Source organism: Danio rerio, chromosome 23 (genome assembly GCF_052040795.2).
Source record: "Danio rerio strain M-AB ecotype USA chromosome 23, GRCz13ab, whole genome shotgun sequence".
Lineage (NCBI taxonomy): Eukaryota > Metazoa > Chordata > Actinopteri > Cypriniformes > Danionidae > Danio > Danio rerio.
This window is the reverse complement of record NC_141043.1, coordinates 35,252,706-35,277,503: the sequence shown is the minus strand read 5'-3', so window position 1 is coordinate 35,277,503 and position 24,798 is coordinate 35,252,706. Positions and strand designations below refer to the sequence as shown.

General features: G+C 34.4%; 1 protein-coding gene across 1 annotated transcript in view; it reads left to right on the top strand.

Annotated features, from left to right (window-relative positions):
* Positions 1-22,918, top strand: part of tamalin (trafficking regulator and scaffold protein tamalin) — a 33,191-nt gene extending 10,273 nt beyond the window's left edge. Inside the window, 5 exon segments of the mRNA NM_001039924.1 lie at positions 10,414-10,516; positions 14,803-14,896; positions 16,157-16,223; positions 18,985-19,051; positions 21,313-22,918. Of these exon segments, the coding sequence (NP_001035013.1) occupies positions 10,414-10,516; positions 14,803-14,896; positions 16,157-16,223; positions 18,985-19,051; positions 21,313-21,809 (828 nt within the window). The 3' untranslated portion in view covers positions 21,810-22,918.
* Positions 22,919-24,798: the final 1,880 nt, after the last annotated feature.

Here is a 24,798-nt window from a genome sequence, read left to right as displayed (position 1 = left end):
GAAAATCCTGGTATTTTAGTAGTAAAAATATGTATGAAAACTGTCAATAGTATTAGTTTGTTCTATTATGAAAATCAATAGTTACAGGCCTTTTTCAGAATATATTTTTGTATTTAACAGAGGAAAAAAAAACTCTTAAAGGTTTGGAACCACTTGAAATAAATAATGCCTAGATTAAATAGAGTAAAAAATATATATATAGAGATTTTCATTTCTGGTTGAACTATCACTTTAAGTCTCTAAAATGGAGAATTATTTTACTGGCGGTGCTAACACGTTCTAAATGTTAAATGTTCTACACATGCTCAGAAATAATTATGAATGACAATAGAGCTATTGTTAGCTGTTATGTTTAAGGTCTCACTATATAATGGATGACATGTTTACGTGACCTCTTTTTAAACAAAAAGTAAAGATCTGTTAAGGTTTATCCATGTAGAATCAGTCTGCGAATTACAGGGGGGTTTGACCCCACTAATTAAGAAATGATCCCCCATAAAGCATGTCAAACTGGTTAATAGTTTGCTCTGATCTGTATTATTAATAAAATATTATTATTAATAATAATAATAATAGTAAGTTATTATGAGTCTAAATTTGACCCCACTTTAGAACAGTTATAAGTTTGCACCCCCTAAAAAGGATGAGCTTAAAAGATGGACTTACTGTTCACTGTATAACTTATGTGTAAGCATAGGTGTCTATTAAATAACACGCAGAATACTTTTAGGCTACCAAACAACCAATTTACAAAACAAAAATAAAAGACCCTACCACATTTATGATGCTTATGGTGCCAATGCATGATCGTGCCAAGCTGTGATGCAGACTCTCCAGTGTGGTCTGAAAAGGGCAGATCCAGCCCACAGATTAACACTGTAAGTGTTCAAGAGACACTTTTTTTTCTTTGTAAATTGGTTGTTTGTATCTGCAAACCCATCTATGGTCTAAAAGTTAAGTCAGACTAGAATGTGTGTGTGTTTTTTAATAGACACTTATGCTCACACATAGGTTATGCAGTAAACAGTAAGTCAGTCTTTCAAACTTATCCTTTTTTTAGGGGGTGCAAACTTATCACTAATCAGCATAATTTGCTGTTTTATATCAAAAATAATGTTTTTTTAAATAATTTTTTTTCATTTACTGATAAAAGTTTTGTCGTCGATCCCAGTTGTAAGAGCAGCAGATAATAACTTGACTTTTAGTTGATCGTTTGGAAAAGTGGCAGAAGTTAGATCTTTCTGATGAATCATCTGCTAAACTACACACCAATCATCACAACTACTGAAGAAGACCTTTTGGAACCTGCATGGACCCAAGATTCTCACAGAAATCAGTCAAGTTTGGTGAAGGAAAAATCATGGTTTGGGGTTACATCTGCAGAGTTAATGGCAACATCAACAGCCTGAGGCGTCAATACATTTGTGCTGCCCATTACATTACAAACTACAGGAGAGGGCAAATTCTTCAGCAGGATAGCGCTCCCTCTCATACTTCTCATACTAACCCTAACCCTAACCCTCCACATCAAAGTTTCTGAAAGCAAAGGTGGTCAAGGTGCTTCAGGATTGGCCAGCCCAGTCACTAGACATGAACATTATTGAGCATCCCTAGGGTATGATGGAGTCATTGAATATGAATCCAAAGAATCTTGATGAACTCTGGGAGTCCTGCATGAACGGTTACTTTGCTATTCCAGATAATTTATTAATAAGTTATTTGAGTCATTGCAGAGATGTATGGATGCAGTCCCCCAACCTCAAGGGAGTCATACACAATATTAATTATTTTTCCACTGCACCATGACTTTATATTCCATACTGTACATTATTTCTGTTAAGTGACAAGACTTTTGTCTAAGTAAAGTCAAGCCTTACTGTCCTAATTAAATATTTAAAAATCAAGACATGATCGTGTTTTATTTTGGTAAAATAAGCATAAACTAGAGGCCTTTATCTTTTATATAAGCCACTTCTGATACCAAATGATCAACTAGCAGTCGAGTCAATATTTGTTGTTCCTAAAACTTGGATAGACGACAAGACTTTTGAAATAAAAAGGTAAATTTGGTTCAGTGAGGCGTTCGTCAAAATTATATGAACCACTGAAATAAAGCAGACCCTCGCACACAGCATTTCAGTTTTAATAATTTTTTGGACAATCAGAAGTTTATCAGCGTGAGAACTTTTTTGTTTTGATTTCTCCACTATTTATTCCTGATTCCTCATTGTGAAACGATTATAACTAATAGCAATCATTTATCCTGTTTCAGAACAGTTTGTCATTCCTCATGACATATCACCAGATAGCTAGTTTATAATTAGAAAGGAATAATAGTTGCAGTTGGAGGGGGGAGGACCACTCCTTTCCGGCTTTGTCCTCTAGTACAGGACATGACATCATCTTTCTGTCACATGAGAGGCAAAATATCAAGAAATGAATTGTTTTCTAGGATGTCGTGTTTTAGACAACATTGTTTTTAGTGTGTGTTAGCAGCAGGGACACGGTTGGCCGTATCTGCTATGTAAATACGTCTGTACTTTGCATCTCCTGAGGCGCTCCATGTGTGTCTGACATTCTGGTAAGAGTTTGGAGTGTGTGGAAAGAGGAAGGAAGCACACCATTCCAAATATTTGAAAACACTTTGCGACAACAAAAGAAATCCATCATTTTCACAGACTCTAAATCATGCCTCCAAGTTATGGAATCTTCAACAAATGATCATCCTTTGATTGACAATATTTTAACTAAAGTTCACCAACTACAAAATCAGTTTTATCACATCATTTTTTGCTGGGTTCCTGGACATGTCGGGCTTTTAGGCAATGAGCGAGCTGATGCTGCTGCTAAAGATGCTTTGAAGCAAGTAATGAACAAATGCCAAATTCCTCCGTCAGAGATGAAACCTTTTATCAACGCTTACATTTTAAACAAGTGGCAAAAGGAATGGGATGCATTAGAAAACAATAAACTACATGAAATCCAACCTGAAGTTTCACACAGAATTTTAAGACATTTTAAGAATCGATTTGATCAAGTAGTTTTTACCAGATGCCGTATTGGACATACGAGAATTACACATGGATTTTTGCTCCAAGGTGAAAACCCCACTCAGTGTTTGTGCTGCAAAACTCCTATCACTGTAAAACATATTTTACTGGACTGTCCTGCTTTTACTGATTCCAGAAGGACTTTTTATGAAATGAACTCTTTTAAGGACATTTTTGACAAAGTGGAACCAGAAAAGATTTTAGAATTTTTATCATGTATTAACACAAAAAATCTTATTTAATTTATGTTTTATTTTGTTTGTTGATTTTTAAATTGTATATTTATTGTTGAAAGATTCCTGCCATGAAGATAGCCTTGGTTGCTGACATGGCACTAAATAAAAAATACATTACATTACAAAACACTTTGCGAATGATTCACATTGCTGAGTTGTTTGTAAATGAAGCCTTTACTTTCTTCCATGATGCAGGAAATAAGTAATTTGTTGCAGAATGAGAATGGAAAAGTTGCTCTTTTTTTAAACAATGAAATGAATGACTACTTGCTGTTTCAATATACATTTCAGCATGTTCTTTGCACAAGTCTGTTGCATGGCTTTGAAAGGCTTTGATATTTAGCACACATTGGTTTAACATTTTGTGTGTGTGTTTTTTTGTCTGAAGTTAATGGCCATATTCTCTATTTTCTTTTATTGTAAAAGCCACAAGTGCGCTTCAATTTTTATACGTCAGTTTACTGAGGCTATTTTACATATGGAGGGTAATCAGAGCCAGTCTTTAAATGTAATGTCTGAAGTTAAATTGTCAATAATTTAAATAATACAATTAAATACTGTTATTTAAAAAAGTAAGATTGTATTACATATATACAGATGACAGAGCACCTTTTGAGATCAGAGGAGTGAGTTTTACCTGCGTAGCACTTCTCTAGCTGGCCTCTGTTACACTCACCTCACTAAACCTCACTCCCATTCTGGACAAGCCCCCACATGTAACCCACTAGTCCTACTGCACCCAACCCGTGCTGAGCTGTGATTGAACCGGCGATTATGTTCATGGGAGTCAGTTGCTCTAACAAGGAAGCCATGGCCTCTAGCGTCTGTCGCTAGAGCACTTTTTGAGGTCAGAGGAGTGAGGTTTACCTGCATAGCACTTCACTAGCTGGCCTTCGTTACACTTGTATCTTAAAAACTCTAGTAAAATATGATGTACTGTCATTATGACAAAAATAAAAGAAATCAGTTGTTACAAATTAGTTTTTAAAAAACAGAAATTGAAAAAATATATATAAAATAATTAATTTTACAGGAGGGCTAATAATTCTTACTTCAACTGTATGTATAGGCAAACAACAGACATTAAAAGGGATAGTATACCCCAAAATGAAATGGACTCATCCTTTACTCTCCATCAAGTGATTCTAAATCTTTTTTATCATGTTAAATACAAAACAAGATATTTAGAACAATGTTGGAATCCGGCAGCCATTGAGTTCCTTAGTGGTTATTTTTCCCACTATTGACCTTATTCTTCGAGTAAGAGGCGCAGCCATTTGAATCTCTTTGGCTCGAGACTTTCAGTCTCATTTACTTCCATTAATTTTTAGACGTTAAAACAAGCTTGTTAAGCTGCTTGATGTTCAAACTGATTTTTTTTTCTGCTTTTGTCTGTATAGTCATGAACACGCTTGTTTGTAGAGCAAGTAGTTTGATCGTTTTCTGCCGTTTATTATTCCTATTTCTCCCATAGGCAACTGAATTGGAAGTTCTTAAACATTGGCAAAAACAAGCACACCTCCGCATTTTAGAATATGGTCAATATGGATGTCAGTTATTTTAATCAACATAATAAAAAAGCTCAAACAGGTTTAGAACACCTTGAGGGTGAATAGACTGTCTCTTTAAATTGGCTTTATACGAATAACAATTGGTGGAAATGCATTTAATTGTAGAATAAACCAGTTAACAATACAGTCAGCCGCTCCATAACAACTTGATGAAAACACACTTCATTTTCCCTTTTTGCAATAATACAGCCTATTTCCCAAAAATCAAGTGTACCTTTAAATGTTTAAATGCTAAAATACTTTTATTGTTCATGTCCACTTAACACTTAAAAAGAAACATACTTTTAGTTTAATAAAACTTAAAGGGCACCTATGATAAAAATCATCTTTTGTAAGCTGTTTGGGCAGAACTGTGTGTAGGTATAGTGTGTCCACAGTAATATTGGAATGATAGAAACACAACAAGTCTCTTTTTTTTAATTTCTTGATTTCCTAAAATAGCACCCAAATCCCTTCTGTTTTGAGGCCAACTGCAACGTGATGTACGAGTTCTGCTTCAAAAACAGTGCAAAGTTAAATGTGCGACGTGTGTGCGCAAACTCTGTAACAACATTGTATGAGACTCATTGTGGCAGAAAGGCTTGAATTAACTCTACAACAAATACATCAAATAATCATTGGGAAAGTTCTTACTGTAGTATTTCTCACAAACGTTATGTGAGATCGGCTTCCTTCATGTCTGTCACTGTGCTGTTTATCTTATGCAGCCGAGGGAGGGAGATTGAGGCACACTCTGACAGGCACGTGGGAATGGTGGGTGGGGAGAACTAGCATTAAAGGCACAGGCCACAAAAACTACTAAATTGTGTTCAGAGCTGAAATTACCAATATTCTGATAGACATAGTAAATAATCTGATAGGTGTTTTGAGCTCAAACTTTACAGACACATTCTGGAGACACAAAGGATTTCCATTTAATCTTGAAAAAGGGGTAAAATAGGTGCCCTTAAAGGGTAAAGATAAGTCATATTGATCTATCATGCCACAAGGCATGTCGGTAATTGAAAAAATATGGGGGGGATTATTCCGTTTAAGAGTCTACGTCAAGAGTCACGTAGAGTTTAGTCAGTTTCTTTTTGACAGAATGAGGTTTAACAGTGTCTTTTGCTAACGAAGCTGTTAACCTCAACAACAGTTTTAGATTTTATTATAGGAAATAAGCAGCAACATCAGTCAATCCTACGTATTGAAGGCGCTTAAGAAATTGTCATTCATTGTGAAACTGCAGTTCGTGAGAGTGTCTTGCAGCCGCAGCCGGTGTCTGTGGTGAAAGCTCTTGTGGACCACAGCAAACATTTTGAGCTGTGCATGTCAGGAAACTAACAGTGAAGTGACACACACACATACACACTCATTTGAATCTGCACACATCAATGAACCAAAGTCCCATGCGATACCGAGGGCACCAACATGCAAACGACTCCCAAATGGATTGTGCGTATCAGCTTGTGAATTACTGATTACAGTTATGCTGGAAACTGAAGCTGTTTTGCATGTTGGCGTCAAACAAAGTTCCTTCCTCTTTCTCTTGCTGTGTAGAGGAGATGTGTATTCATTTTGCTCCAATTTGCAGTTGAAATATCTCACACCAATATGAAAGGGATTTAACCATTTAACATCCCTTAGTTTACAGAGTTCCAGATGTTGTTTATAGCAAACTGCACAGGACTTTAGTGGCACAAATTACTTTTTATATCTGCTATTAAATATTGCTTTAATTTTTAAAGCCATAAATTATTATATTAATAAATTATTATTATATTATATTATATTATATATTTTTATATTTTTTATATTATAACAATGTAATAAACTATATTCTACACATTGAAATACACATTAAAGTATATGTTCTATAAAATTAGCAGAATGTAAAAGCATAATATGCCCGATGCAAATTGCTTGTCGTGTACGTAGTATTACTGGATATATTAAATTTAATTCTATTAAAAATATATATATTCGTTAAATTATTCTTGTTTTAGATGATGGCTACAACATTTTGAGGAATTTTTGGAGGCAGTAATTGCACGTGTACGTTTTTTTTTTTTTTTTGATAAAAGGACAATGTCCACAATCCTCTTAAAAACAATTAAACACTGAAACATGGGATATTTTGATTGGACAAAATAAAGCATTAAATGAAGATGTTTATTATTTGTAAAGATATAAGCCTAGATTTTTTTAGAGTATATGAATGGACATTGAAGGCAGTTGTTGTTCTTGATCTAAAAGCAGCAAAACTACATACTAAATGCTGTGAGTTTGTGCACAAAAATCTGTGTATCATCATCCTGACAGTGTTGTTTTGCAATATTGCTCAGTGTGATGCTGCTTAGCTACGTTCCTGTCGAAAATTAGCAACGATTTTTACATCAAAATCAGAAATCTCTGTTATTTCACATTAAGTAAAAAAAAAAACACTTTGCAAAAGAAAAAAACATCCTATTTCCGAATAGCATCAGTTTTCTCTCATAAATGTGCACATCGCAAAAGGGAAATTTGTTTTGTCACCAAGTAAACGGTCTATATCCTCCTTTATCATTCTGAAGGTATGCTAAAATACGAAACACTGATTAGCACTATTTTTTTTTGTCTGCTTCAGTCACATGGATTTGAGTTGTTATATTATATTATATTATATTATATTATATTATATTATATTATATTATATTATATTATATTATATTACATTATATTATATTACAACAATGTAATAAACTATATTTTACACATTGAAATACACATTAAAGTATATGTTCCATAAAAATAGCATAATGTAAAAGCATAGTATCCCCTTTGCAAACTGCTTGTCATGTACATAGTGTTACTTGATATATTAAATTTAATTCTATGAAAAAAAAAAAAAAATATATATATATATATATATATACATATATATATATATATATATATATATATATATATATATATATATTCATTAAATTATTCTTGTTTTAGATGATGGTTACAACATTTTGAGGAAAGATATGTGTATATACTGTTTTAGATTTTTTTTTTTTTCAATGAGTTCCTAATACAGAAATTATGCTGCTTTTACCGTTGTTTTCATTTAAATTAGTGTAACAAATATTTTAACATCAAAATGACTCATACTGAGTGATTGAAAGGGAAAAGGCTGATGAACTCCAAATACAGTTCAAACATCGAAACGACAACAAAAAGCCATGCTTTTCAGGTGGCCCAGTTTCGGTGTGGCTTGTTTATCATAGATGTTTGCATGTGCGTAAACCACCTGGAGCCGCCGCTCACGTTCAGCTTCCTTTCAGCCATTGAGTCTGTCATTGAGTTAATCAGTCTTTGTGAAGCCCTGCAGGTCAACATGCAACACATTGAGCGCATTATGGTGTTAAGCCTCTGTATAAACGCTTTCAAACCGGGTTTAGCAATGCTATGTCGAACAATAAGAAAAAAGAAAAGCCACACCTTTGCTAGCAAGTGCGTGAGTCATTTTGTTTACATTCTGAATGTGTATTTTAAAGAGAAAAAAACATTACTCTCAGCATGAGTCTTCTTTGTTTGGCTTTATTTTTATTATCTTCTTTTTTTGATTAATTTTTTATTTTCATATGACTCAAAGCCGAATCATTACTCCAGTTTTCAGTCTTCCTTCTGAAATCATTTTAGTATGTTGATTTGGGATTATTTTATGAATGCATATCTATAAATAGCATTACTCTCTTCACAAGACACCTTTGTTACTACTATACTACTACACACCTTTTTCTTTTATATGTGTTTATGGACATACCGGCATTAACACCAAAGTCAGAACTCAGTGTAGGTTTAATACATATTTAGTTTGAAATATACTTTATTAAACGTCATTTTATTATGTTGACTTGCTGGTTAATTGAAGGCGATTCTGTGCGCATTTTGTCAAAATGCTACACGAAATTGCATTCATAATCATATTGCATGTATAATGACAGTTGTACATCTAAAAGTATGTCAAAATAACAAATATAACGTTTTTACATAATGTTTAACTCGCTTCAAACCTTCAGTCAAGTGTTATATAAATTCTTCTATGTGAGGATTCTGTAGTCGTGTAATTTATTATTCGGATTGAATCAATAAAAGCAATTGAACCTGCAGTACAAGATTGTCCTAGTGGTTGAGCCATGTATTGCAGTCCAAGTTCAAAATATTAGATAGGTTTTCTGTTTTCATTTAACCTCCGATGACCTGACGCACACACAGGTTGTCAGATTAATGGAACAAGTATGTCTGGCGATTAAACTGAGCTGATCAGCTAATGTTTACGTTTGTAATATTTGTACTGTTATATGTTGTCTCATTATGGAGGCATCTACGGTCTTTCGGAGGTTACATTTTCAGTTGCCCAAATACATTGAGGCAGCCACCAGAACTGAAATTAAATGTGCTGTGTTTTCCGCCAAGACAACCCCGATTGCAGTAAATGTATTTTGTGGACTTTCACAAACCAAAACAAAGAGAGGCATTCCAATATTTTCAAAGGGGATTAAATAAACTTGTTTATCGTATAAACTAGTATTTGAACTTTTGCACATTTCCTCAATAACCTCTAACATATTACGCAAGTTTTTATGCTTTAGAGTCAAAAACCTACATACAGTAGCTTTAAATCTTCAGTTTATTTTACAAATGCTATTGTGAATCATTTATGTGACTCGAGAATGATGAGTCCTCTCGTGAATGATTCGTTTATTCGCACATTTGTGCAGGTAGAGTAGAAGATTAGTTCATTTTTCAAGTCCTCTATCGGGTTTGAGTCATTCGTTCATCACATGAAGACAGAAGACAATCATATGCATTTAGATCCGGAAAAAGATTTGATAGGTGTCAGGTGAACGAACGACTCAGATTTGAAGACATGCTAGAAGAGGTGAGTGGAGCTAATCGTAGATAATACACCGGGTAAACGATGAAGGGTTAGTTTCTCTTTCTTTGTAGCATTCTAGTCTTGACTTGTTTGTGGTGCGATCTACGTTTGGGCTAGTTGTAGATGTGTTTAAAAGTATCTCTTAACATTTTAATGTTATTTTGGCAAATTGAACGAATTGAACAAAATGACTCCATTAACGAGACTCAAAGGTTCGAGTCGAGTAAAATGATCTAAACGTCTCATCACTAACTGTTATAGGGATTTCATGAGTGTTTTGAGTTTTCACACAAGAGCGCCCTCTGGCCTTTTGGAAGAGATTTGATCTCTGCTGATCACACAACCGCACTTCCTTTACAAGATGTGCATGACATTTTGTAACATAGCAATTGTGATTTCATTTTGATTGATTGATTTTGCAGAAATCTTTTTTTCCAATTTATCTGGGTTGAATTTTAAACAAACTAATCATATTTAGTAATGTTCAACTTTAATTTGTTTGTTTAAATTCAGCCCAAATAAGTTGTTTACAACCACTTATCTTAAAAAAGTAAATCCAAGGAATCATCTTTGAAACTGTGTACTTTCTGAATGCATATCTGTATTACTCCCCAACATGAGACACCCTAACATGAACTTTCTTTTTTTTTATTATTGTGTGTCAACAGACATACGGGCTTCATCACCAAAGTGAGAACTCGGTGGAGATGTGCACCTTTGTTTGCAAAGTCCACGAAGACAGTCCCGCTCTACTCGCAGGCCTTAAAGTTGGTAAGTGTGCTCACACTAATGGCGCCCTTTGTGTTTGCTCATTGAGTTCTGCTTTTAACTGCCATTTGACACATGGGCTTGAATATTCAGGGAGCTCCTTAAGGTCACAGGGAGTGCAATTCAAAGCAATAACAAGGATCACTTTCCCTCATCTAGCTCTCCCAACATCCTGTTATGTAGTAAAATGAGAGCGTGTTGAATTGGAGTCATTTTTTTGTCAGAGGGATTGTAAGTGTTTTCTCACTGTAAGAGCTCGTCAGTCTGTCAACAATAGAACGGTTGAGTGGCGGATCTACTGTTTAAGCAAGAGCAAATATAACAGCACAGCGCTCATGTAGCCTTTAATGACGTTTGTTTAAACTACTTATTTAAAGTTAGCTAAAAAGACTAAAAGAGAGTTTTTTGGTGGGATAACTGATTTTATTTATTTTTTGTTCAATCAGCCTAAATTTGTTTAAACTAACAGGTTTACTTAATTCCTTCATGTTGTCCCAGCACAAATCACTTGTGTAGAACTCTTGATTGTTTACTGCATAAACTGTATGTGGAGTTTCAAACTATACAATCGGAGATCGTCAAGTCAGTCTATTGTCAAACTGACACTGCATCTGAAATCGAATACTTCCATACTATATAGAAAGCTAAAAATAATATGCGAGCTGAGTAGTATGGTAATTCATGGTATTCAAAAAAACGTGATCATGACAAAATGGCGGATGTAGTACATCTTACTACTGATGAATGTCTGTATAGCACGAGTAGTACATTTAAATTCAAATGTAGTACCTAATAAGTAGTATGCTAAAAACTGTATGCACGCTGAGTAGTACGTCCGAATTCATAGTAATCGAAAAACAGTATGGGAAAAGTACCTAAATGACCTATTACCTCTGGCGAGATCCCGAAGTGCACATCTGATGCAAGCTGCACCATCCCATGATGCCCCGCAAGAGATTTCACGAATGGGAGTGAAGCAACGTAGGTCACGTGATCATGACTAAATGGTGGATGTAGTACATCCCAGTTCCATTTATACTTCTGACATTCATTCTTTATAGAACGTACTTTTTTAAAAGCCGAGTAGTACATTTACATTCAGATGTAGTACCTACTAGTGAGTATGCTAAAAACAGTGTGCTAACTGAGTAGTATGTCAGAGTTTATAGTAGTTGAAAAACAGTATGCGAGAAGCAACCAAATGACCTACTACATCCGGTGAGATTCTGAAGTGCGCATTGGATGCATGCTGCGCTATCCCATGATGCCCCACGAGAGAATTCATGAATGAAAGTGAAGCGACGTAGGTCACATGATCATGACAAAATTGCGGATGTAGTACATCCGAGTTCAATTCATACTACTCATACTGTATAGAACGTACTTTTCTAACAGCAGAGTAGTACATTTCAGTTCAAATGTAGTACTAGGTAGTATGCTAAAAACAGTATGCAAGCTGAGTAGTATGTCCGAATTCATAGTATTCGAAAAACAGTATGCAAAAAGTACCTTAATTACCTATTACCTCTGGCGAGATTCTAAAGTGTGCATCAAATACACGCTACACTATCCCATGATGCCCCGCGAGAGAATTCATAAAATGGAAGTGAATCGACGTAGGTCACGTGATTATGACTAATTGACAGTTGTAGTACGTCCGAGTTCCATTCACACTACTCATACTGTATAGAACGTACACAGCTGAGTAGTACATTTACATTCAAATGTAGTACCTACTGAGTAGTAGATGGTTTGGATGCCGCCACATGGTTTATTTCTGAACATTTATTTGTGTTTTCAAACTTCCTGTACTTGACATAAGTCTTAAATTAAATATTGCTGTTCATTTTTGTTTATTCTGAATGACATTTTTGCTATTTTGTTTGAACTAGTAATATCTATTTTTATTCATTACTGCTACAGAAAAGAATTGGGGTGGGTAGAAGTACAACCATATAGAGTAAAGTCAGATTATTTTATTTGTGTGCATGTGTGGGATGCTTGCTTCTGCACAGTCCTTTCATTAATCTGAGGTTTTATTCTGAGCATCATGTCATTTCCTTTTTGTTTTTGCTCTTCCTGTTTTGACATTAATATTTTACATGTCATAAATTAAAAAGGGCTGTCCTGATAAGCCTGTTTTCAGTGATAAATGATTTTTTAGAAATAATTTGTTGTTATATCAGGATTAAAAGCACTGCTGTTTAATAGTTTTGTGGAATATTTTCAAGAATCTTGTATGAATGGGAAGTTCAAAAGGACAGTTTTTAAAAATACAGATTAATTGTAACATTTTAATAGTTTTATTCAATTTTGATCGATTTAATTAATGATTTCTTTCAATATCAAAACTTGTTCACATTTTTTTTTGAAAAAGTAGAGTAAATGTACAAGCAAACTGAGGCCTGTTATCAAAATTACTCAATGCCTGTTTTGTTCTATGAAACAAATTATACATTATACAATTTAGCTATTTTTTTATTAAACTCCTTGTAATATCTATTATTATTTACTGCTATGTACAGAAAACCCCTACAACGGTTGCCAGATGTTAACCTGGAACTTGTGTATTAATCTTTATAGAAGCTTAATGGCAACTTTATGCAAAACCAGTTGAGAAGAAGATCAAGAAATGTCTCAAAAATACATCTGTGTCATTATCCTGGAAAGCCATATTCAGGCTTTAATGATTTGTTAGCGCTTTAAGGAAATTTAAAATGCAGATTCTGCATTCCTTTCTATTATCTGAAGAGAACAAGGAGTTCTTCATGTGAAAACTTGCTTACTCTGTCCTGAGATCAGTTGAACTTTTCTGTGTCCACGATTTGACAGTTCTGCATGTCAGATAAACTGATGTCAGTTCAGCAGTGAAGAGGAACTCCTACCCGGTGTTGCCGTGCGTGTGTTGGTTTCACTTCCTGCATTCCCTGCATGCTTTGCGCCATTGTCCTGCCTGGCCTGTCGCTCAAAAGAACATGACCTCATCACCAGACAACCCAAAACTCTCAGAGGAGAAAAGGAATTGTTTTATTACAGATTGATGTGTGCCGTTCAGGCCCTTAACAGATGCGTCCCAAAAACCCTTCAGGGAAACAATCATTTGATGTAATGAAGAAAAAAGTTGCAATGAACAAAGTGTTTTCAGCTCGAAGTCACGCCAGAAGGGGGAAAAAAATGCACTGACGTGTTTTTGCTGGCGTCAAGTTAATTAGATTTATAATGGCAGCATGTTTTGCGTGCTAAAAGATGGACCTATATTCTGGAAAATATGGCAATAGAGGATGAAAAAATTAAAAGGCCACTTAAAGTTTGTTAGCTTTTGGTTTATATAAACATTAATGACAACGTGTCTTCAAGATTTTACATAGAAATATTAACATTTAGTGCATTTGGCAGAAAATGATATATCATCAATATAAGAATTGTAAAAAATCAGCTTTCATATGTTAAATTTTCAGTATATAAAATGTTTGTTTAAATAAAAAAATATTTATTTAAACACATTTTATTTGCTCATTTTAAAATATGAAAACTATTTATTATTATTATTATTATTATTATTATTATTTAAATATTGAGTAAATGTATGGAAAATTATTACAATTAATAAAAAAATATATATATTTTAAATATTGAGTAAATAACATGTATGTGTAAATAATCAAATCTATTAAAAATAGTGAGATATGTAATATTAAGTAAATCAAATGTATGTTTAAAATATATATATATATATATATATATATATATATATATATATATATATATATATATATATATATATATATATATATATATATATATATATATGTATATATGTGTGTGTGTGTGTGTGTGTGTGTGTGTGTGTGTGTGTGTGTGTGTTTTAAATATTGAGTAAATAAAATGTGTGTAAATAAATAAATAAAATGAAATAAAAATAGTTTTGATATTTTAACTATTGAGTAAATAAAATGTGTGTAATAACTAAATTAATTTAATTAAATTAATATTAAAAGGTTTACACATATGGAATATTTTATATTGACTTAATGTCATTTTCAGTAAATAAATGGTCTAAAATGATAATATTCTTGTCTGAAGTGTTTTAAATGTGTATTATTCAGTAGTTAGGTAAAACACTTATTTTATCAAAGTAAACATAATTTAACATTTTACGACAGACATGTGGCTATAAAAAGCAGATCCAGAGAACTAACAACTTTTTTAGGTTTTATTTTATTTATTTTCCAACCAAACGTGTTCTCAGTTTAACACTTTTCTCTGTGATTTAATTAATTTTTTTATAGGTGACACGATTGCCAGCGTGAACGACACTTCAGTTGACGGATTTCGCCATAAAGAAATTGTCCAGCTCATTAAATCATCAGGAAACAACATTAGGTTTGTAAATATCCAACATTCTTCCATCTCTGATTTTCTAAAGAATCCAAATACCGTCACACTTTCCCCAATAAAGGAGCTGAAATGAAATCTAAATAATTCCAGTGTACCAGTGGTTTCTTTTCTGATTAGCTTAAAGAATAAGATCTGCTATTGCTTGATTGGAAGCACACTTTCCTTCCCCCTTTTTATTTCCTGTTCAATAAAAGATGAAAGGCCCGTGAAAATGAACCTCCATTTATAAAGTGTGGAAAGCGAAGATGCGAACCACATGAAGGCCCTCCATGGCTTTTAACCCAATTATTTCCACTTTTAAACACCGGGGTCCTGCTGTAAATGAGAATGTTTACAGGAGCCCGTTAAAAAGAGGCTCCCGCTTCATATTCACATCACCAATGAAATCATATACATTTGGGGGAAGGGGAGTTTTGGGTTACCGCCTCGCTCTTATTCAGATTTGTTGTGGTTTGAAGGGCCTTTAATTGCTGTTTTTAGTAGATTTTAGTGTGAAAATACTTAAAGATAAAGTTTTGTAAAGCCAAAAAAAAATTCTGAAGGTTTGTGAGCTCTTTTCGTAGCATAATATACAGTATAATGATGAACATAATATATATATATGATGCTTTTTTACAGAAAACAAAAAGTAAAATGTCATTAATTTAATAAATAATAGCATAATTAGTAACATTAGTGAGAGGCTTATTCAGCACAAAATAAATAATTGGATAAATAATTAACATTATTATTATAGTTGCAGCTGCAAAATACTAATTCATTTATTAATAGTTATTTATTAATTTATCAATTAAAGAATAATATTTTTATAGTTAAAAAACCTTCTTTAAAACCAATACTGTAGGTTTCTTAGTTTATAGGTTTATTTACATTTATACATTTTATTATTATTATTATAGTTACATTTTCATTTATTTTTAAAAAGTTTTTCTTTAAAACCAATAGGTTTATTAGTTAATAGGTTTATTTACAAATGTAAATGTATTTAAATGTATAAATAAAGCAACAAACATTTTTACATAAATATTTTACTTATATTTTTACCCATATTTATTTTATTTTTTATTTAAAACAGTAAGTAGACACATTTCTTGCATTTAATATACTTTTGGTATATATAAACTCGCTTATTTAACTTTATCTAGATGCAGTCATATCATAATCAGACATCTAATCTTTTACTCTCACAACAAAGGAAATGACTTTTGACATGCATCACTGTGTTGTTTTTGTTCCTGTGTTTAGGCTAGAAACCGTCTACAGCGACTCTATAAGAAAAGCAGAACTGGAAGCTCGTCTGCAGTATCTAAAGGTGAGTCTCTTTAACCATGTGTAAAGCGACATGCACATATCGAGCATTTACAAGTGTTGTAACGTAAGGCGAGCATGTTAACACAGCTGCCCCGCTCTGGCACAGAAACACTAGGGGCGATCACACCTGTTTCCCCTCACGCTACACCTGTCCCCTCTTAATCCTTACATACCACATACAGTACAGCTGACACAAGGAGAAAAACACATTTTTACACTCTTCACCATAATCTGCAAAGTGAACGAAGATGCCTGGGCTGTCAAATTAAAATTTTAAATGTATTTTTTATTTTTGAAAGTTAAAAGATCTGGGTAAAAAATTACAAAGTTGTAGACTTTAAAAAGTGATTAGTTATTTTACTGAAAAAATGTGAGTAAATACATTGCCTTAAATGTGAAATGTTGACTTTACTTTAAAAACAAAACCTGTATCTTGGAATGGGTAAATTGACTTAACTTAAAGGAATAAAAAGTTAAATAATTTTTTAATTGGTTATGCTGATTTCTGGGTCTGGCAGGAACACTTTCAGCTTAGCTTAGCATAGATCATTGAATTAGATTAGACCGTTAGCATCTCGGCACCAGTGGTGTAGTGGTTAGTGCGTCGACCCATGCACTCCGGTGATCACGGCGACCTGAGTTCAATTCCTGCCTCGCAGTTCTATGCTGATCCTTTCCCACTCTCTGCTCCCCATGCTTTCCTGTCAATACTCTACACCAGGGGTCTCAAACTCAATTTACCTGGGGGCCGCAGGAGGCAAAGTCTGGGTGAGGCTGGGCCGCATAAGGTATTTTACAAAAAAAAGTCCTCAAATGTCATTATTAACAGTTTTAATTATTTCTTCTGAACATGAAATGTCCTGAACATTAATAGAACATTGAGTGAAGATTATGAACAGTTCTTCTGAACATGGCATCTTTTGCCTACTTCTTGCTGCCAGAGACTTGACAGCGCTTCTTCTCACAAATCTGAACCACATTTGGCTTTAGAGCGGAAGCAGTTGAGACCCTCAGTATGGCTTGAAGATGATCATCATTAAGTCTAGACCTGTACTTTGACTTATTGAAGTCCTAGGGAAAAAAGTGGGGGAACTCACTCAAAACTTCCATTCACTCACCTAAAAAAAGGCGTATATATGTATAAATAAAACACCCCCACCCCACTCCAGTCACATCAGTCTGTACCAGTCTGTATCTACCTATAATATCAATATATATATAAGATGCAGGGCAGGCACGTGCACACATAGGGCTTAACCTGTGCAGAGCACATGCCCTTTTTAGTCTTGCATAGAAAGTGCCCTTCCAAAATGATCGAAAGTGCCCCCGCGACGCGACACACCCTCGGTCCCGCCCTTCAGTAGGCGCGCGATAACATCGCTCTTGAGTACGCGCGCGACAACACAGCTGATCAGAACGCGCGCGACAAGCGCATTGAGTGACAAGCGCGCTGTGTACGGATAGAATCAGCGGAGCGGGGAGCGCTCTATCTCCCCGCTCCGCTGATTCTGTCAGAGTACAGCGGTCGGCGCGGGCCACAAAATATTGCACTGAGGGCCGCAAATGGCCCGCGGGCCGCGAGTTTGAGACCCCTGCTCTACACTTTCCCACCCATTAAAGGTGAAAACCCCAAAACAATAATTATAAAAAAAATGAGTTCAAAGAATATCAAAGAGTTTTTCTATTTTCCTATTTAAGCTTTACTCTCCTGTAGTTACATCATGTACTGATACAGATGAAAAGTCGCTATTTCCTAGGCCGATTTGTCTAGAAATTATACTCTCCCATTAAAAGTGCCATGTTTTGACACAATGTTTTGCTTTTGTTGTGGATAAACAAGAAGTTATTTAAATAAAACTAAACATTAATTGTTGACAACAAGTGGACACAGGAATGTTAAAAATCTACCAATTTAATAAAGTTTATAGAAAATATAGTGGTGCCATATCAGCTATAAGATGTCATTTATATAAAATTTTTAGCTTGAATGGTAATTGCATTTTTAATTAATGATATTTAACACTCACTTCATTTTTGTTGTTGTTTAAAGTATTACAAAGAAGTTTTGATTATTACATTTAAGCTGTAAAACAATTATAAACATTTAATGGAAAATACAAAGATTAAAAATAAAAGCCTAAAATTATTTTATTTCAAAATGAAATAAAATATATGGAAAGGAAGGAAATAAAAATGACAACCAAATGTTAATGTAGAAATAAAGAATGTAAAAAAAGTACATTTATTCAAAATATGAAAAAATGTTATAATAAGGTTTAAAAACCAAAGTAAAAAATATTAATTTAAAAAGTGAAATACCATAGCAATTTCTCTAAAATTATTTTTTTTTCACTAAATTTCATTAGAAATACTGTTGATTTATGTCCGCGTGTTATTTAGTACAATATTATGCATCAAGTTTTATTATTAGGCAAAAAACATCTACATTCTGTTATAAAAAAGTAAATATTGGTGTATATCTGGAAAAGTCCTTATAATATTATAATAATTGCTTAATTATAGGTTTATTTGTTTATTATTATTAATTAACATTATTAAAATAAATAGAAAAGTTAGTTGTCTTTATTTTTTATAAAAATAAATGTAAGGGCAACCAAAAAGCGTGAGCTGAGTTTGACGAGAGAAGTAGCGATAGAGAACTGAGAGTGAAGTCTGACCACACACTTCCCTATTCTCTATGATGATGATGAGCAGCCGAATAACGCATCTAATATCTTTTTTTTTTTTAATTTCCTCTCCAGCAAACCCTGCATGAGAAATGGGATGAGTACAGGTCTCTGATGGTACAAGAGCAGCGGCTCGTGCATGGTGAGTTTTCACACATGATAGTGATCTTGCTTACCCCAGGCCTTTAGATATGTCCTCGACTGTTTGTGGTTGATTTAGTGTATAAAGGTTGGACATGTGACATTTGAGCACTTCTGCATGTATACACAACAGTTAATGCAAGCACAGAGTTGTGAGAGGGCCAGTGCGGTAAATGAGGAGGAACATTTTTAGAAACGCTTGCTAGTCTTTTCGGTTTGATTTTAAAGAGGACCGATAGCCTCAAAGTGGATTAAGTAATGTCAACTGATAATAGACTAAGAGTTATAATATTTATTTTAAAGATACTTAATGAAAATGATCATTTAATACTATAAGATCAAACAATTGTTTTTTTCATGCACTGATCGGCTGTGAGATTCTGGACTTACATTTAAACATTTATACATTATTTACACTTTTTATAATATTTCCTTAGTTGAGTTTTTCCACAATATTTTCTATAATATTTTTTCTTCTGAAGATTTTTTTTTTGTTTGGCTGGAATAAAAGCAGTTTTTAATAATTAATCATTTTGTAATAGTTTTAAGGTCAGAAACAAACTGTTGCAAAATGACTTGCCTAATTATCTTAACATGTAGGGCTGGGCGATTAATCAAAAAGTAACTTTCAGAACCAATAATCGATCTCATTTTGCCAGGTCGTTTTTTTTTTTTTAATATTCAATTTCTTTATTTCCCTACCGTGTATGAAGTCACGTGACCCCGCTTTGTTAAGGCTGATTTATATTTTGGCAGCCACATCTGATCTCTGGTCAAGTAGGACGAATGACCCTTTCTTGAGCCTTACTTTGCACTTCATTGATGATGATTGGAAGCTGAGCTAAAGACGGCATATTTTCCCTTATATTAAAATAATTATTTACATAAAAATATTTGTTTTAGAAGATGCAAGAAATGCCCTGTTTGAAATATTATTTACAGGATATACAAGAGTATATAAGAGTATAGTAATTTATTTAGAAGAGGTGCTGCTTATTTTCTTCTTTTAATATAAAAACATTGATAATAATTTATTTTGTTTCCACAAGTGCAACTTATTTATTTTCATTCTTTTATAAGTAAAAACCACTGTTGGTTTTAGATAATGTAGGTTTTAATTTCAGTTGTTCATTGTTGATGATCATTAAATGAGTAGATAGTGTGTTTCCTTCAATTATTTTAAAATCAAGTAATACAACCTTCATTCAAAAATCATGTGAGCACATTTACTGTATAAAACTTGTCTGTGAACTATGAGGGCAAAAAAATAAATAAATAAAATAATCATTCATTTATTGTAATAGTCAAAATTTAATTAAGATTTTAATTTTAGGCCAAATCACCCAGTCTTATTAATGTCTTTAAGCCTTTTATTTGCACTTTGAGTTGAGAACTGGTATCTTGCAAAGTAACAACTAAAGTAGTATGTACCGTCATCATGGCAAAGACAAAAGAAATGAGTAAAAAAAATAACATTTTACAGGAGAGCTAATCATTATACACCACACACACTTCTTGAAAAGAATTAAATGAACTTGGAATTTCAGACATTTGGATTCAAAACCTGGAAAGTACTTAAAAACAAACAAAAACAATGTTTTTTTTTCCTTAAAAGTGCTTAAATTAAATTTGAAATTAAATTTGTTTATAATTCTTTCAATAGTTGTACTTCATTGTCCAAAACTGAATGACAAAAATTACATTTTTAAACTAAACTTAACTAAACTTTAAACTAAATCTTAAATCTTGTACAATAATAAATGATACACACAGAGATTTTTTCAACACATTTCTAAAAAAACTAGTTTTAATAATTCATTTCTTAAATGATTTCTTTTATCTTTGCCATGATGACAGTAAATAATATTTGACTAGATATTTTCTAGACACTTTTCCACAGCTTAAAGTGACATTTAAAGGCTTAACTAGGTTAATTAGGTTAACTAGGCAGGTTAGGGTCATTAGGCAAGTCATTGTATACCGATGGGTTGTTCTGTTGACTATTGAAACAAAATATAGCTTAAAGGGGCTAATCATTTTGACCTTAAAATGTTCTTTAAAAAATTTAAAACTGCTTTTATTCTAGCCAAAACTAAACAAATCAGACTTTCTCCAGACGAAAAAATATTATCAGACATCCGGTACAAATGTGCTAAATCTGTTAAACATCATTTGGGAAATTCTAAGGGGGGCTAATAATTCAGACTTCAACTGTATAGTGTATGTGTGTGCATATATATAACTCTGTTTCCCCTCTCACAGGTATCGTGATGAGTGATGTGGCGATGTACGAGTCTCTGGAATCAGCTGGTGTTTATGGGAGTCTGGGAGCTCCGAGTCCTGCAGCGTTGCGAGCGTTACGGGGAACCGACAGCACCAGCAGCAGCGTCAGCCATCTGAGCGCCGCCACGGCTGAAGACGACCCGCTCTACCAGACCTGCATCTTCAACAACACCAGCAATGACCAGATCCACGCTAAACAGGAGAACACTCGCCCACGTCTCATTCGACCCGCCAGCGAGCTCTTCACCACTGCTAAAACCAGCCTGACCCGCAGTGCCAGCACACGCAGCTACTTGAGGCCTCCATCATCATCATCATCAGCATCATCATCAGCAGTGCCAAACGGAGAAAAACAGCAGTGCGGAGGCTTCAGCAGCCTGCAGCGCAAACCAAAACAGAAGAGCTTCAGGCGGAGGCTGCTCAAGTACATCCCCGGACTCAACAGACCTCTGGAGGAGGAGGAAAGCAAACTGTGAGACATGAGAAATGCATCCAAAGACAGACCAAAACTGGAGGAGAAACCAAAGAACAGTTGACTGACTGATTGAGAGCCAGAGAATGCTAGTCATTTAGCTCTTCTGAAAACAAATGCTTTGTTACTTTACTCACCCTCAGGGTCTTCTAGGAGGCTTCAGTGGAATATTAAAGAAGATTTTTAATCTTTTAGACAATGGCTACCTGCACTTTGAGAGTCTTCAGACCATCTTAAATGCACTGAGGACTGTTTGCTTAGTGTGTGGAATAAAGGTAATAACGTATATCTCTTGTTCTTGCACAAACCAATCACTTTGCTGCAAAATATCTGTCTATCATTAATCATGGGGGTTAATTTTGTTGGTTTGTTGGTTTGTTTTTGACTCCAAAAGTGCAAGTATTTCCTGAATGATCAAACGAGCGCAGTTTCAGCCGAGCGTTTGCTTTAATATTCCACTGAATTAAACTATAATGATGTCCTGATGGGGAGTAAACTAACATAACCATCCCTTTAACCATCCCTTTAAGTTTGGCATTTCATCGCCTTTGCTTTTGAGTCTGATTACAAGATGCAGACAAACACTGGTCAGGCATAAACTTTCATTTTTAGACTTGAAATATTCCGGTTCGTCTAAAATGCTGAAAGTAAATGTGGATGTGTTTCTGCTGGAATATTGTTTAAAATAAATCAGTAACCCATAATATAACAGCTAACAAGACTATATATGGCGAGAAAAAACAGACTCTAACAACAATAGCCAGCATGTCTTAATCACTTTGTCAGCTACTTGTTAACATTCTCTAACTTGCCTTCATGGTTTGATTTTTGCATCTAAACCAAGAGGTGATGTGTTGTACATATTTTGTTGATGTTTAAGTTATTTATTTAATGTTTATTTTCAGCTTTTGTGAATTAGTTTTGTTATTTGAAGATGTACAAAATGAAGGATTTTGTGTTGTTTTTTTAAATTGCTACTTGTTCATTTCTATTTGAAAATACTCCGGTCCTGAAGGATATTTAATAAGTGCCTTGTTGGCATGTATGTGTAAATAACTTCTGTTTTTTCTATATTTTTAAAAAATTCAGATTGAAAATAAAAGGTTGATAATTTCCCCCTGGTGTTCATTGAATTCACATCGACTCCGGTTATTTTCCCCGAAGTCCACTTCACGCTAAATTCCCTGCCATTAGAACACAGCCCTCTCATTGTGCGGGCCGGCTTTGATTTCTTCCCAAAATATTTTTCTTTGCACTTGCGATACCGGCAGCTCTCACAAAAGCCTACACCCCTGATGTGCTTTCCTAACCTCAAAAACAACATCTTCCTATGGGGCAGAGACTGTGTGTATTGTAGCCTGTTGCATTCCTCCAGTCCTGAGACCTTCACTAATGTCAAATGAAGTCATTGTAGGGAATGTGTGGATCGCTGTTAGGAATTGGAATGTGCATCTAAAGAGTGACCCTAGGATTCCTGACCACAAGCCCTGATTCTCTCTTCCTTTGGGTCAGAGCTGAACCCTTGGCCTCTGCCTGCGCAAACACAAACACATTCACCCATGGTGCTTTGAGAAGACACAAACCCCAATCTTCACCCTGATGACCCTCCAGGTCACCCTCTCTGTTTTCATTATCCGTCTTTTCGTCGTTTCCCTTTTGTCCGGCTTCACAGTCGGTGGCCGTTACGTCATTCTCTTTGGATGCTGGCTGGTGTCATTTTTGCACCGCTCTCCTCGGTCTTGATTAGCTATTGTTGTTTTGAGTTGCACAGAGGGGTGTGTGGGTACCTTGTCAGCTCAAGACGTAATTGGGAAGATTTTGAAGTCATTTCAAGTCATGACGACCTTAAAAAGAAAGTCTGAACGCATAATTAGGAGAGCCCAAGCAATGAATAGGCCTTTTAATGGTTTGGCAAAACAATGGGCTGAGCGTGATGAGAACCGCAGGAGAGATGAGAGCTTGGTACAGATGGGCACTAGGGGTTATTAATATGCATAATTATGTTATTAATAGGCCCACGTGAAATCTGTGTCCAAGGAAATCTACAGATTTTTAAACCTCAATCTATTTATGTACTTGTGAAAATGTGTATATTTATTCCCTTATTATATTAATTTCAGCAATAATAGTGAATGTGTCTTTCAGTGGGTGTTTTATAATATGAGACCGCACATAGATCACTGTTTTGAGCCTCAGCTCGGTCAATTGGCAGTTCTGTTTGCATGTTCTAGCCATGTTCACATGGGTTTCCTCAGGGTGCTCTAGTTACACCCACCATTCAAAGACATGTGCTGTAGGTGCATTGGGAAAGCTGAATTGTTCGTAGTGTATGTGTTTATGTCCTGGCACTCTAGGTTGGGGGTTGATCGTTGGGCTAACTACCCACATCGTAAAAATTAGATGTTAAGAAACACCAATATGGTGCGGCTAAATGTATATAAACGGCCCAGTCCTATAAGATGAGGGTTCTTCCAGCAAACAAGTGATTCTAATTTGACTTGGATATTTATAATGGCAAAATTCTGCACAGAAATAGCCAAAATACAGATTAAGTCTTAGCCTTGTCCTTATTACTGATATTTGCTGAAGAAAGCATTGCTGTTTTCAAATTTGACATCATTTAATGACAATGCAGCTAATATATTATGATTCTAGGGACCAAAACTGTTCAACTGTTGTATAAAATCAATATCACACAAGCTTGCTCACCTGCTTCAGGTTTGTTTTTTGTTGCAGTTAGTTAATTGTTGCAGTTTTGTTTTGTCATTTATTGAGCACATCAAGTATTTGTAAGAATGTTTTTATGATTTATTTTTTTACTGATTTATTGTAAAAACCTAAATATGTAGTTTAATCAATCAAAGGATAAAATGCTGATGACCTTACTTTGACTATACATGGCTCCTATAAGATAGATTTTTTGATTAAGCAGACAGAAAAGAGATGATGGATCAGGGAGGTAAGACTTATTCTTGGCCTTCAGTGTCAGGTCT